The following is a 14,401-nucleotide window of genomic DNA, read 5'->3' on the forward strand; positions in this document are numbered from 1 at the left end:
AATAATACAAGAAGATTTGCTTAAGAAGCTCTGAGATTTTGACCACACAGAAGAAACTGAAAGAAACATTAGAGTAATAAGAGGAATAAAATGTTAAAGTAATATTTGAGTACATAAGAATTCCTTAAAAATATTTTTGGTATGTCATTTAGAACAATTGTACTTCCAGACATTATCTATTAAATAGGGTTTGTAAACACCTATTAAACTGAAATAAAACATCATTAGAGGATGACATACATAGTTAGTATATAAAAGAAATTTCTTTTAAAACCAATAAGAAGGAAATTGATAACGAAGGAAGGGAATTTAAGTGACAGTCATGCTTTCTCTTCTGAAGAGCTGTTTATCAGATTTAACATATCTTAGTTAAAAACACAACTAAAATTTATAAATTTGGAAACCTCAAATAAGGATAAAAATGGACTCTATGTCAACAATTTGGAAGTAAAAGAACCCTACACAATATAAGAATAATAATCTTACTTTCCACAAAACACTAAAAAACATATTATATTCTCTTGATGAGAAAAAACTAAAAATAGTAACATTTCTGGAGCATTTTCTTGAATGATGTCAAAAAAGAAAAATAAATAAATGTAAGTAAAGATGTCCATTTACTTTGCCTTGAAGATTCTGAATATGTTTTGACACAACAGAAAAAAAAAAATATATATACTGGAAGAACTGGTCCTTGAATAGATAATCTGTCACTAACAAATTGAGTCAATTTCAGCATGCAGGTGACTTTAAGAAGACAGTTGAAAAGCCATCTTAAAGACATCATGGATAGAGGGTTGCATTAAAGAGTACACCTTGATTCATATGAAGATATTTGTTTATTTTTATCTTTCTAAAGAAATTTGTAATTAGCAAGCCCTTCCTGGGGGGTAGTTCTAGAATCTATCAGCCTGTCTGATTACTTAGTTTGTAAAATAGTTTGTATTATTCTGTTTGGCATTATGACTCACATATAATATTTAATCTGAGGTATGACTAGAATATTTCCAATTTAACAATACTATAGAGCAACAAAGAACAAGTTTAACTTTACCATTTAATTTTAACAAATGCAAAATAATGTTTCCATGGCTTTTCAAATTAAGAACTTAAAACTTTATAAAGAGTATGTATTATAATAATTTAGTTCCTGTATTATAAAGGTCAGATCTTTAATATGAGGTTTTATTTTCTTTTTCAAACATTATTTTAAATGTGAGAATATTATCAGTTGTAGATCTTTAATATGAGGTTTTAGTTTCTTTTTCAAACATTATTTTAAATGTGAGAATATTATCAGTTGTCCTCTTAAATCCTGGGTCCAAATTATATACTGTATAGGCCTAAATCAATAAATCCAATTATACTTTAAACTAGTCATGCATTCATGTATGCATTCATTCATTAATTCATTCACTCAACAAATATTTATTGAATGCCTACCATGTGTCAGGTATTGTGACAGGTATTTAATTAGGTACTGGGCAACAAGTTGAGAAAGACAGAAAGATAGATGTGACCCCATCCTTCCTGAAGCAAACAATGAAGCATGAAAACATGATTTCCAATGTAGTGTGACAATGTTATGAGAGAATCACAGATGACACAGTAGTATAAAGGAGAGAACTTAAGCCCGACCTAGAAACATCCTAATTAGCACTGGAAGTGGTGGCAGTGGCTTACTTTGGATGCACCAAGAGGAATGTGTATCCAAACTGTCATTGAAGGATTTCACAAATGCAAGGCAAGGGATGCTGTAGGCAGAGGTGCCCTTTTCTTTATTTTCCTCTAGGAAGAGGACATTTGTAAAGGAATGGGAGGAGCATGAGCATTTGGTTTGAGAAACTGAAGCAAACTTAGTGGAGTATAGTAAGACAGAAAATGGGGCCAAATCATAAAATGACTTTCAGGTCAACTTAAAAAATCTTTATTCTGAGGCTGATAGGAAACAATTAAATTGAATGGCTTTTAAAAGGAAATAAGAAAATCATATTTGTATCTTTAAAAAAAGATCATATTGGTTACAATTTAGGAAATAGATTTTAAAGAGTAGGACCCTAAACCAGAAAGCTACAAACATCCAGGTGAAACAAAGTGGTTAGCCAAGAACACAGGCATGGCTGCGGTGATGGTGAGAAGTGAAATGATTTTAGTACAGTGTAGTTGAAATAGCCAATACTTATTAATTAATGTAAGTGTGTGGAGTTGGCAAAGGGAGGTTGGCAGGAAGATAATAGGCAGAGGAAGGGTGACCTGGAGGATTTTGGGGAGCACCAGCTAGAAGGATGGAAGAAACAAAGTATGGTGTCATACAAACCAAATAAAAGGAATGGTTTACAAAAGAGGTAATGTCTTAAGAGCATGAATAGGGTGATCCTCGCTCACACGCCATCACTATTTATCATGCTATGTAATGCTTCACAGGTGCATCTCAAATGAACATTTGTTAAATGAATGATTTAACTTAGTAGCTGCTGAGTTCTGGGAGGATAAATATACTTCAAAATCAAAAAGCTCAAAGAGTAGTAAAAAAAGAAAGATATGCATATTTATCCATAAGCATGGTAGCTAATAAAAGAGCTCAATAAAGATCCAGATCAAAAGCCACATCAACAGAGAGCCAAATAGAAAGTTAAGGAAAGGTAAAGAAAAAAGTAAACATTTCTAACTTTGAGAATAGGGAAAAAATAAGGTCAAGTGGAGAAAAGATTGTCTCTGCTTTTCTTCTATAACCTAGTTCTCTTATGAGAGTGTAATCAAATTGCTCCATTGCCTAGCAACCACAGGGAAAGAGCTAATAAGTCATGATTCATGGTTCTATGGGAACAGGCTTCAGGTCACTGGCATGATTTTAAGGTGGTTTGTATTCCTGCTGTGACACGTTCAAACCAATATTGATGTGAAGCATTAGAGTAGATGAGAGTTAAAATGCAAATATTCTCATAATCAATCAAATTGACCCAGACGTAGTGTGATCTGGTGCAGTCTGCTGCATCATTCTGATAGTAGCATCTATAAATCAACACTGGAGTAACAAGAGCACACAGACATGGCTTCATTGGAACTTTTGTTTTACCAACTTAGTTAAGCCAAAGAGGGAGGCACATTTAAATTGGTAAGAAGGTAATGACTCCAAGATTCACCTAACCAATGGGAAGTCTTTTTAAAGAAGAGGCACAGTGGGTGGTGAGTTTTCGAAAATAATACCTGTAACCACTGCGACTGGTCATTGTGGCCAGAGGTCCAGGCATTGACTTTGCCCTGCTTGTCCAGCCGAGCTTTCCGTGGCTCCCAAGTGAACATGTCCATATTGAGAGTTCTGAAGATGCTGGAGGCAGTAATCTGATAGTCTTGTATATGTCCTGATTTCATCCCCAGAGGCTCAGAACAGCCTGCAAGGAAATGAGAAGGGCTTCATGAGAAAAAAATAATTTATCATCCTGGAAGTTTTCTGTCTTGATTTTGGGGAGGCAAGAGAAGATTAAGCATAATGCTATTCATACCCCCAAAGGAAGAGGCTCTAAATTCAAGGAAAAGGCTACAATCAGAAGTAAACCTGGAACAATATCAAAAACGAAATAGCCAATTCAGCTTATTTCATCTGAATATATTTTGGAAAAATTGAAAACAAGACAGTCAATTCAAACTACATTTCTCTGATAAATGATTTTACAAAATAAAAACAATGCCGAAATGCTCTCTCCTGCTGCATTAATGATAGCCACATGACGGTTCCCTAGTTTTCAACGGTGTCATTGTGTCTTCAACAATGGAACATTTTCTCACAAAGGATATTTGTTTTTTGTTTTTTTTTTTATCTGTTTCCATAATCCTGCAAATGAAAATTCCCTCAGTACAAAGTCATTTTCACAAACTGCTCCAATGGTATATTGTAAACTGGACAGCATTTTCTTTCCCAAGAAACATCTGTAATCTTTAACACTGATTTTTATAGCACCAGCATGGCTTCTTCAGGGAGGTGAGAAGCTAATATTTATTCAATGTATACCATGTGCCAGGCATTGTGCAAGTGTAGGATTTAAACAAATAGGTAACAGAAGAAAGTAAGCTAATTCTAGCAAAAGCCATTATTGGATAAGCCTTTTTACACATTCTTATATTTTGATTGTACTCAATAATTTCTAGTATTGTATATTTTTGGAAGATATGTTTTAAGATCTGACATGGTGCAAATTTTGGGTTTGTTTGCCTTTGAGGAAGTGTGTCTGTCTCTGTGTGTGTACACATGAATTCCCAATCTTAAACTGAAATTGTGACAAAATTCCATCCACAAAGCCTGTAATAGGAAGAATGATTCTGTTATCATATTAGCCAGTGGATGAGTCTTACATAAAACTTACATTATGGCCAAGGAACCCACAAGGTAAGTTTGGTCATCAAGAAAGCCGAGATAGGGGGGGGTGAGTGAGGCAGGGGAGAGCAACGGGGGAAAAATTGGGACAACTGTAAAAGAACAACAGAAAAAAAAAGGCAAAAAAAGGCCAAGATAAAAGGAAGACTTCTTTAATGAATATCACCTTCTCATACTCTAGCAGTCTCCCACTTACTTTCTGTGTGGGTTTCTACCCATTATTTAACCACATGTGTCTCACTTTTCTCATCTTTAAAATAATAATAATATTAATAGAAACTATCTTAAAAAACTTTTAAGAAATTAGTTAAAATATATAAAGTATTTAGAAACAGTGCCTGCATATAACTAGCATGTCAGCTATTTTTATTATTTCTGTAGTGCTCATTCCAACAGATAACAATGTTAAGCCTTTGATCAGCCTATCTGCAAGTACTAAAGAATACCTTATCACTCACTGCAGTTTCTAAAACTAAGCCATTTTAAGTCAAGGCTCTAAGAGAAGTGGCTCAGAATTTTAACTGATAAATAATTCTTAACTACAATTAATTGTTTTCTGTATTAATCAATCTAGATTACTTTTTTCTTCTTGAGGCTCCTCCACTCTCTAGGAAATGTTTATCCAAAGCAAACATGACAAAAATAGTCTTGGAGGTTTAGCCAGTTATGCTTTAGTACAAATTTGTCGGATTTTAGGGATAGGAGACATATATTCTAAGTCCCATGATAAAAATAGCTCTGACTCTTAAATACAAATTAATTTCATTATGCTAAGTGAAATAAGCCAGAGAAAGACAATAGCATATGATATCACACATATGTGGAATCTAAAGAACAAAGTGAACTAACCAGGAAAACGGGGACAGACTCATACATGGAGAGCAAGATGACAGCTAGCAAAGAGGGGAGGTTAGGGGATGGAAGGATTGAGCAAAAAAGAAAAGGGACTCATGGACATTGCTGGGGGGAGGGATATGAGAGGACTGAAAGGTAATGTAAAAAATTATAATAAAGATGAAAGAAAAAATAAGGAAGAAAAGAAAGAGAAATAAGGAAAAAAGAAAGAAAAAAAGAAAGGAGGAAAGAAAGAAAGGAAGAAAACTTTTATGACAAATCTCAAAGATTGTTAGAAAGTTCTGAAGTCTTAACGTGCCATTTATCTTCAGGCAGTTCTAAGATGACACGCACTGTCTATGTTATAGATTTCTGACTTGTTCTTCTTTGCTTCCACCAAGTGCCCACCCTGACCTTGCTCTGCTACTGCAGTCTTTATAAAAAAACTGCTTGACTTGCTGAAGAGATACAAGGGAAAAGGAAAGGTGATTGTTTTTATTTTCCTTTTGTGTTATAACACAGTATTTCAAACATTGCATTAAAAAAGGATGCCTTTACTTTGGCTGTTTCTACTTATCTATATACTTCATTTCATGGCCACTTCATTTCTCATACTTAGTCCAGAGGAAATTTGGAGTAATTTTTTCAAAGAATAAATGAATGAATGACTATTTCCCCCCTAGTTACAGTCATTATCCATTTCATTCTAAAAATCTTAAATAATATCTCTTTTAGAGAATTTAAGGGATTTTCTTTTTAAGTATCTGGGAAAAGATTTACCGCTGATTTTCTAGGCAGGCTGAGAGAATATAACAGTTTATTGAATACAATAAGGCAGCCTTGGGCTTTATAGTGTTGCACTGGATTGTGGGAAATAGTTTGGTACTTTATAATACTGTTTATTTCTAAATGTAATAGCTAATCTCTTCTAATATGCCTCACAAATCTCCCTTCTCATCCATATGTTTTCATGCATATAAATTAATTAACTATTTTACTAGCATGAACAGCACCTGAACAAAATGAAATATTAACAATGAAATTGATTATTTCTATCGTGAGGTGCCCTATCTTTTAAAAGCATCCATTGAATGATATTATTCTCTGCAAGCAAGTTCAAAATCAATTTGTGAGGTTGGGAGATGGGTACGGCTTCTTTCTGAGAACATAAAATCTGTAAAGTGTCAGGTGTAACCTCTTGTCAAACTTGAAAGTAAAATATATTCACACCTTAGGGGCGTAACTGTGCTTTGTAGGAGAGACTGACCTTCATGAATCAAACGACTGAAAGATCGGGGAAGGTGATGTTAAGCAACTAAAAAAACATGGAGCTTGCAGCAAACCTCATCATATTGTGGCTTCTTCTTGATTGCTTTATGATGAATGACTTAGGGTTGACACTGGCCTGTGGTGATATACTGACATGCAATATAAACACAGCACAGCAATAATTCTGTTCAGATTTACTGGTATTCAATAAGCCAGTTTGATTTACCAAAATAAAGAAAGCATCTCCATTAGGATAATTAATAGTATGAAAAACCATATATGGCTGCATAAAAGACACCCATATATAATATGAAGTGTAATTCTTAAAATAGATTCACTCATCTAGTTAACTGTCTCTAATTCTTTTAAATGTAATGGGTTCATTAAAAAAGTTTTTTTAAAGATATTATTTTTTTTAGAGAGAGGGGAAGGGAGGGAGAACGAGGGAAAAGAACTTCAATGTGTGGTTGCCTCTCATGTTCCCCCAGCTGAGGACTTGGCCTGCAACACAGGCACGTGTCCTGACTGGGAATTGAACCTGTGACTCCCAGGTCCACAGGTGGCACTCAATCCATTGAGCCACACCAGCTAGGGCTAAAATTTGTTTTTTAATAATAACTTTTATTTGCTTAAAAATCATTTTTTTAAGCATCATAAATAAATCTACAAAGGGAGACAGACATAAACTCTAAATTTTAACCAATATGCAACCTCTTAAATATTGGTTAAATATTTATTAGAATGAATAAGTAGTTCTCAGTTGTCCTGTTGCAAGGATGTGTCCTCCTATTTTTAACAAAATAGCATTATTGTAAGATTGATAAAAGACTCTTATATTTGTAGGTTATGCTAAAAAGTGGGGCACATGAATCTTTTAAAACACAATTTTTCAAAACACAGTTTTTTGAATAAAATAATTTCAGGCCATGACAGCAAAGATAGTTTGTAAATGTTAATGCTAGAATTATAAGAACTACCAAAAATATAACAATGAAATGCCTAGACAGTATTTTTCTGTTTAGTTCATAACTTAGCCATATTGAGATGGGACCACTGTGAGATCCACACATTAAGTCTTTTTTTAATATGCTTTATTGATTATGCTGTTACAGTTGTCCCAATTTCTTTTCCCTTTGTTTCCCTCCATCCAGTGGCCCCCTCCCTCCAGCTGTCCCCCCCGCCTTAGTCCATACCAATTGGTTGTGCATATAGTTCTTCTCAAAATCTTCCTGTCTATTCTACTTTCTCCTACTATGATTTTTAATTCCTATACCATCTCCCTCCCTTTCCCCCCTTCCCCTTCCCTGCTGACCTTCCCCCCAAATGCTCCCAATACCTATAATTCTTTTCCCACTCTCCTTGCCTACTTAGTTCTCCTTTGTTTCGGTTCCCTAGCTTCTGTTGTTGGTTGTTGTGATACAGTTTTCATTTTAATGTTCATAGTTTTGACCCTCTTTCTCCTAAACTAGTCCCTTTAACATTTCATATAACAGTGGTTTGGGTCTGATGAACTCCTTCAGTTTTACTTTGTCCTGGAAGCACTTTCTCTGCCCTTCTATTCTGAATGACAGCTTCACTGGATAGAGTAATCGTGGTTGTAGGTTTTTGACTTTCATTACTTTGAATATTTCTTGCCAGTCCCTTCTTGCCTGCAGAGGTTTTTTTTTTTTTTGAGAAATCAGCTGATGGTTTTATTTGGACCCCTTTGTATGGACTTCTTCTCTCTTGCTGCTTTTAAGATTCTCTCTTTATTCTTAATTTTTGACATTTTGATTATAATATGTCTTGGTGTGGTTATCCCTGGGTCCAGTTTATTTGGAACTCTCTGTGCTTCCTAGACCTATAAATCTATTTCCATCCTCAAGTTAGGGAAGTTCTGCTTCATTATTTTTTTCACATAATTTTTCAATTTCTAGTTCTTCTTCTTCACCTTCTGGCAACTATGATTCAGATATTGGCCCACTTTCCACTGTCCCATAGGTTTCTGAGCCTCTCCTAATTTTCCTCACTTTTCGTTTCTTCTTTCTGCACTGGTTGACTGTTTGTTCCTTCCCTATGTTCCTATTTGTTGATTTGATTCCTGGTTTTCTTTCCCTCACCATTAGTTTTGTATGTGTTTTTGTTCATTTCAGTCAGACTAGCCTTCATTCCTTCCCCATCTTGTTTAAGATCTTCTGTTAGGTCTGTAAGCATTCTTTTAACCAAAGCTCTGAACTGTGCCTCAGAAAGATTTCCTATCTGCTGCTTCATTAGATTAGATATTTGCTGTCTGGTCAGCTGCATCACCTGGATCTCTATCATGATCTCTGCCATCCTGACAGTTTTGTGTTTACCTTTGCTTCCTGGGTGGGGCTGTCATACCTCCTATGCTATAGGGGGTGGAGCATGCACTCATCACAACCAGGTGACCCTTCTCACCATGCTGTGGCATTTTCTGTGGGGGTGGGGGTCCAAGATGGATTCCTGCCATTCACTCTCCGCTAAGAGACCAGGAGCCTCTTCCTCCATCCCCACCCCCTCCAGAACTCACAGTCCAAGGCAATGGTGGTCTGCCTTCCCCGGCATTGGAATTGCAAGCTGATGAGTCTGGTCTGTAACCAGGGGTGCTCCCCAGGCACTTCTCACCTCCCCTTAAATAAGGGTTTCCGTGCTTACTACCATCCTGCTGCTGCCATCACTGTTGTTACCACCTCCAGCACAGTTTGAACTCTCCACCCCACCTTCACCCCTCCTACCCATCCGGATGAGCACCACTTCTTTATAACTTCATATATTGGACTTCCATTTACTTTCTTGAACTTCTGGTTATTACTGGTTTTGTGGTAATTGTATTCCTTCTAAGTTGTAGAGGAAGCTGGAGTGTGTCAATCTAGACCTCTGTCTTGGCCAGAAGTCCCATACATTAAGTCTTCACCTTTGTATCTAATACTGATGCTCTTGTGAGATAAGGGTTATCTAATTCTGAGTCTTGACAGTTTATCTTTGAGTTGGATAACCACTATTTGTACAATAAGCAGAGTGGTTGATAAGAATGACCCAAGAATGAATTTATAGTAACAATCTTAGTATTGAAGTAGTATTTCATTTAAAAAAAACACCCCTAAAACCAAGTTCTTACAGTAGGTGGACAAAGATAAAGCTTACTTTTCTATTCCATACAGTCAAAACATAATGGTATAATGGTAATTTACAAAGTAGGGCAGATTTCAGTTTTTACTAAATTTTGTCACAAAACATAAATCATAGGTTCTACTAAAAACAGCAAGACATTTTAATAAACAAAAGCTTCCAGTGAGATTTTTGTTCTACAATCATTGACCACTCAAAGAAATACACTGCTCTTTTTACATTAGTTCTCTTCTGCAGCATGTTTTAGAACTTGTTCTTCCAACACACACACACACATACACACACACAGATTCTCACTGAACCATGCCCTAGATATTTTGTAGCGAAAATAAATATCAATGGGTTTTGAAAATTTCAAGTTAGTAAGAGCCTACACACACATTTTTTTTTTAAAGAAAATACTGAACTAAATAATATGAGACTCACCCGACAGTTCACATCCAAGAAGTTCCATTCTCAAAGTGCAGTGTCTTCGACAAACTTGGGGATAAAGTCTTACATACTGAGCTTTTATGGGGGGTGTGAAAGAGTTAGCATAGGGTGTATTGTTATCAACATTTCCACGAAACACCTGTGTAGAAAGGTAAAATAGAGTTATAATTTTTAATTTTAATAGCTCCTTTACCTATTTTTATATATGAATCCTATATCTTACTCAACATAATCTTTTCAAAATTGGATTAAATAATTTGAGGGTCTGGAGTATTTAGGAAGCACCTTGTCATGAGCCAAACACAGAAATCATACAGATAAGATACTAATTAAAGTTTCAAACCACCATGGCCTACAGTATAATCTGTACTCTACAATAAGGCTCGCCCTGGCTGGTTTGGCTCAGTGGATTGAGCGTCGGCCTGCGAGCTAAGTGTCGCTCCTTCGATCTTCCAGTCAGGGCACATCAGAGAAGGAAAACTCTGACTCCAAAAAACCTCCGCTGCCTTGCGGCATACCTCTTCAGGGGAAAGGCTAAGGGAGTAAACCCCGACAGAAAATCCGGAGCCGGAGTCCCTAAGGCGGTTTGACATTGTAGTCAACACCGGCAACTCCTGCGGCGCACCTGAAGCCAAGCTGTATTGACTCCGTCTTTCCCTTGGACCCTTCAGCTGCGAAGAGAGGGGGGGTCTGCTGCATGGGCAACAGCAGACCCTCCATATCACCCTGCCCAGGCTCTGTAGCTTCAGCTTCACTGGAGAGGACACTCCAGCGTCATCGCAAGATGTCGATTCAACACGGGAGGAGACAGATACCGTGTCACTCCCGAGTCGGACTGCACAGCCATTCTCGGCGGTGCAGATAGACTCTTAAGAAGCTACACCATCGTCTCTCGAGACGGACAGCTGCCAACGACGACAATAAGGCTCATCAATTTTGAGACAGTCCTTCAAAGCCCGGAAAATGCTTCACTCATTTTTTGAGAAATGGTCACCTTAAGCCTTTCAGCTTAATCTGGGTCTGTCCGTTTTGCTTGTGTCTTTAGGAACTAGTCTTTCCTAGAACTTCCTGTTTGCTCTGTCTCTCTAAAGCTATGATTTCAGATTATGATGCTTTAGGGTCTGATTCATAAGATTACTTCCTTTTTTTTTTTTTTTTGACCAATATAAAAGTTTATTTAACAAAAGTTTAATGTGAAAATGTACAGGACTTGATTTTTATAATTAAAACAGGAGATGTAAAGAGGAGCAGTTGATTTCTCTGGTGAACACAGCCATTCTTTATACTCGTTCCAATGCTTCTAACATGATGATACTATTGCCACCATTCCAATATTGTTCTGTTGTCCACTAGTTACCATCTCCACACATTCATCACATTCATCTATCACAAAATTCATAAAGGGATCAAATCCCCGCAATATTCCTTGGACATGCCTGCCACCATTTAATTTCAATGACAGCTTCTTGTCCATAATTCTTTTTTTAACTCGGGAGGGTGAGCTTTGCTCATGGTGTCCACGCAGCGAGCTCCAAGATACCAAGATTACTTCCTTATCAGTCAACCCAGGTCATTGGATAAGAGACTCATAATTATATATATATATATGTGCATGGTCGGTAAAAAAATTATACTTCCCTTTAAAAATGAAGGGTTATGTGTGTTTTTAAAAATGTTTCAAATCTCATTATTATTTTACCTTTAACATAACTTGGTAATCAGATAACTTTAACTTAATTTAAGAGGACGGAGAGAAAGGGAAACCTTTTTGTATTGTTGGTGGGAATGCAGACTAATGCAGCCACTGTGGAAAGAAGTATGGACACACTTCAAAAAAGTAAAAACTGCCTTATCAGCTAGAGATTCCACTTTGGGGGATATATCTGAAGGCACTCAAAATACTAAGTCAAAAGAACATAAGCACACCCCTATGTTCATTGCAGCGTTATTTACAACTGCCAAGATATGAAAGCAGCTCAAGTGTCCATCAATAGATGACTCGATAAACAACTATAAGACATTTACACAATGGAATAATAGTTGGCCATAAAAAAGAAAATTTTACCCTTTGCAATAGTATGGGTGGACCTGGGGAACATTATGCTAAATGAAAAAACCCAGTCAGAGAAAGACAAATAGCACATGATTTCACTCACATGTGGAATCTAATGAACAAAGTGAACTAACAAGCAAAACAGAGACAGACTCAGATGGAGAGCAAGTGACAGCTAGTTGGGGGGCTAGAGGGTAGCGGGAAGGAGCAAAAAGGAAAAAGAACTCATGGACATGGACTACAGTGTGGTGACTGGGGGTGAGGGAGGTATAAAGGGACTAAATGGTAATGGAAAAGTACAATAAAGATTAAATTTTAAAAAAAGAAAGTGATTTTTAAAATCCTATATAATTTGTTGGAGTCTGGTCTAGGGACTTGGTTTTAAATGGAATAAGCTGCAATTGTGATATCTTAAAATTTAAAAATCTAAGAAAAATTAATAAAAAATTGGGCCCATGAGACTATCATGCAAATGACAAAGGGGATTGAATATTTATTTCCTTTAAAATATTTTATTCTGCTGAGTCATAAAATTGTTCTTCCAATATTAAGTGTGTAAAGATATACATTCTTTCTATCACTTGGTGCTTTTCTTTTAAAATAATATGTTTTCTTCACAAATAATAGCTTTATTCTATAGTTATTTGATTATGGAGAGTCCTAATCTGTCAAAGCAATAAAGTTAAATTGAAAACTGACTATTGTTAAAATAAAACAATTGTTATGCACATATTATTAACCTGTGATAAAGTGTTTATAAGACCACCAATTAAAATCAGAGAAAGTCTTAAATGGTAGCCAGTATACATTTATAATTTGGAAAAACTTCTCCCTCTTTTACCCACTCATCCAATTTTAAAAAAAGCATAAATTTATTTTCAGCAACCTAAAGCTTATGCTTAAAACTGATGATTCATTTGTAATCAATGAATATTAATGGAATTTGACTTTTAAATTAAGTACATCATTCTTACCATGTCTTCTTTGGTGCCTTTCACTTTGTACATTGCCCAAGTCTTTCCATCATTACTATAGGCAATTTTGTAAGATTTTATATATTCTGGGCTTCCAATCCTTTTGGCTCCTTGTGTAATCACACCAGTGACTCTCATTTTTTTCTGTAAATTTATCTGAGAAAACAAGATAATCAATGATTATCACATTGCTTTCAGGGTAACAATATTGAACTATTTATTTTGGGAATATAACATTTTTATTTATTAGTATATATTTAAAATACAAAAAGATAATTTTCTTGTACTTTTTTCAAATGAAACTAAATATATACCAAGTTTATTTTTAAAATATTTCTCTAATGGAATACTTTTATTTTTTTCAAGTAAATCATTGTTTGTGAACAAATTTTGAAAAGGGCAGTGTGCCTTGAGGATATTAAGTATAGAAAACATTGGTTGGTTATGAGATGAAGGTGTGACCTAGTAGACTGAAAAATGGGAACATCATCTTGTCAAAATAACCTCAGTGACATTACAAGAAACTCTAAAGTCATATAATTGTAATTGTGTCTCAAATGTTGTAAGCTTCAACATATTTCTATTTAAAATAAAATATATGAAAATCTCCCTAGGATCTTTGAGTACTACAATAAGAAAAAGGAAAGTCAACAGTATTGACAAAAACCAAACAAAGATAATTATCTTCAGTTTCTAGATCTTTACATTATCATTTCCATATAGGTTATAGAGGATTTTTCATCAAATGCTTGCTTTTCTTGTCATTTCATCTCATGGAGACTTTCTAACTGGTATTTTCTCCTCATTTCAAACGATCCAACAATAGTTTGCAGCAAGAGTAAGGGCTTCTAATAATTTTTTAAAAATATTCTCATATTTAAATAGGGGGAGCTCTTTTTGGCACTTAATATATAATAATTTAATGCTAAAAATAAATATTTTCTTCATATGTGGGAAATATTAATAATTGTTTTATTACTTTAAAATGCCTTTATACTGTATGCAAAATCTTACAGGTAGTAGAAAGATAGTTTCAAATGTTCTCGAAAAATTATTATAAAATTTCCCTCTTGAATTACGGATGAAAAAAATTTAAATGTCTTATATTATAATATTAATAATTCAGTGACCATTTACCAGAGAAAATGAGAAAATCTTCAGATTCATGTAAGTGATGAGGGCTTTTTACTTTCCAGTAAGATTTTGAGAGTTACCATTTCAAATGGTAGAAGGTTTGCATGGAGAAATCAGCCCCTTTGTAACCAGTTTATTTATCTATTATCATTTATCTATGTACCTATCTATCATATATCTACCTACCTACCTATTTATGTATCT

General features: G+C 35.2%; 1 protein-coding gene and 1 pseudogene across 2 annotated transcripts in view; both read right to left on the reverse strand.

The window, feature by feature from the left end:
- The window catches only part of EDIL3 (EGF like and discoidin domains 3), a 405,479-nt gene that overhangs the window by 84,427 nt on the left and 306,651 nt on the right, over positions 1–14,401 (reverse strand). For both annotated transcript variants that reach the window (XM_090278987.1, XM_090278986.1), the window contains 3 exons: positions 13,064–13,219; positions 10,031–10,175; positions 3,208–3,392 (listed from right to left, as the gene is read on the reverse strand). In XM_090278987.1, the coding sequence (XP_090135113.1) occupies positions 3,208–3,392; positions 10,031–10,175; positions 13,064–13,219 (486 nt within the window). The remainder of the gene's footprint in view (positions 1–3,207; positions 3,393–10,030; positions 10,176–13,063; positions 13,220–14,401) is intronic.
- LOC150008643 (small nuclear ribonucleoprotein G pseudogene) lies at positions 11,205–11,571 on the reverse strand (annotated as a pseudogene).

Source organism: Furipterus horrens, unplaced genomic scaffold, assembly GCF_987537825.1.
Source record: "Furipterus horrens unplaced genomic scaffold, mFurHor1.1.pri manual_scaffold_5, whole genome shotgun sequence".
In the NCBI taxonomy this organism is placed as follows: Eukaryota; Metazoa; Chordata; class Mammalia; order Chiroptera; family Furipteridae; genus Furipterus; species Furipterus horrens.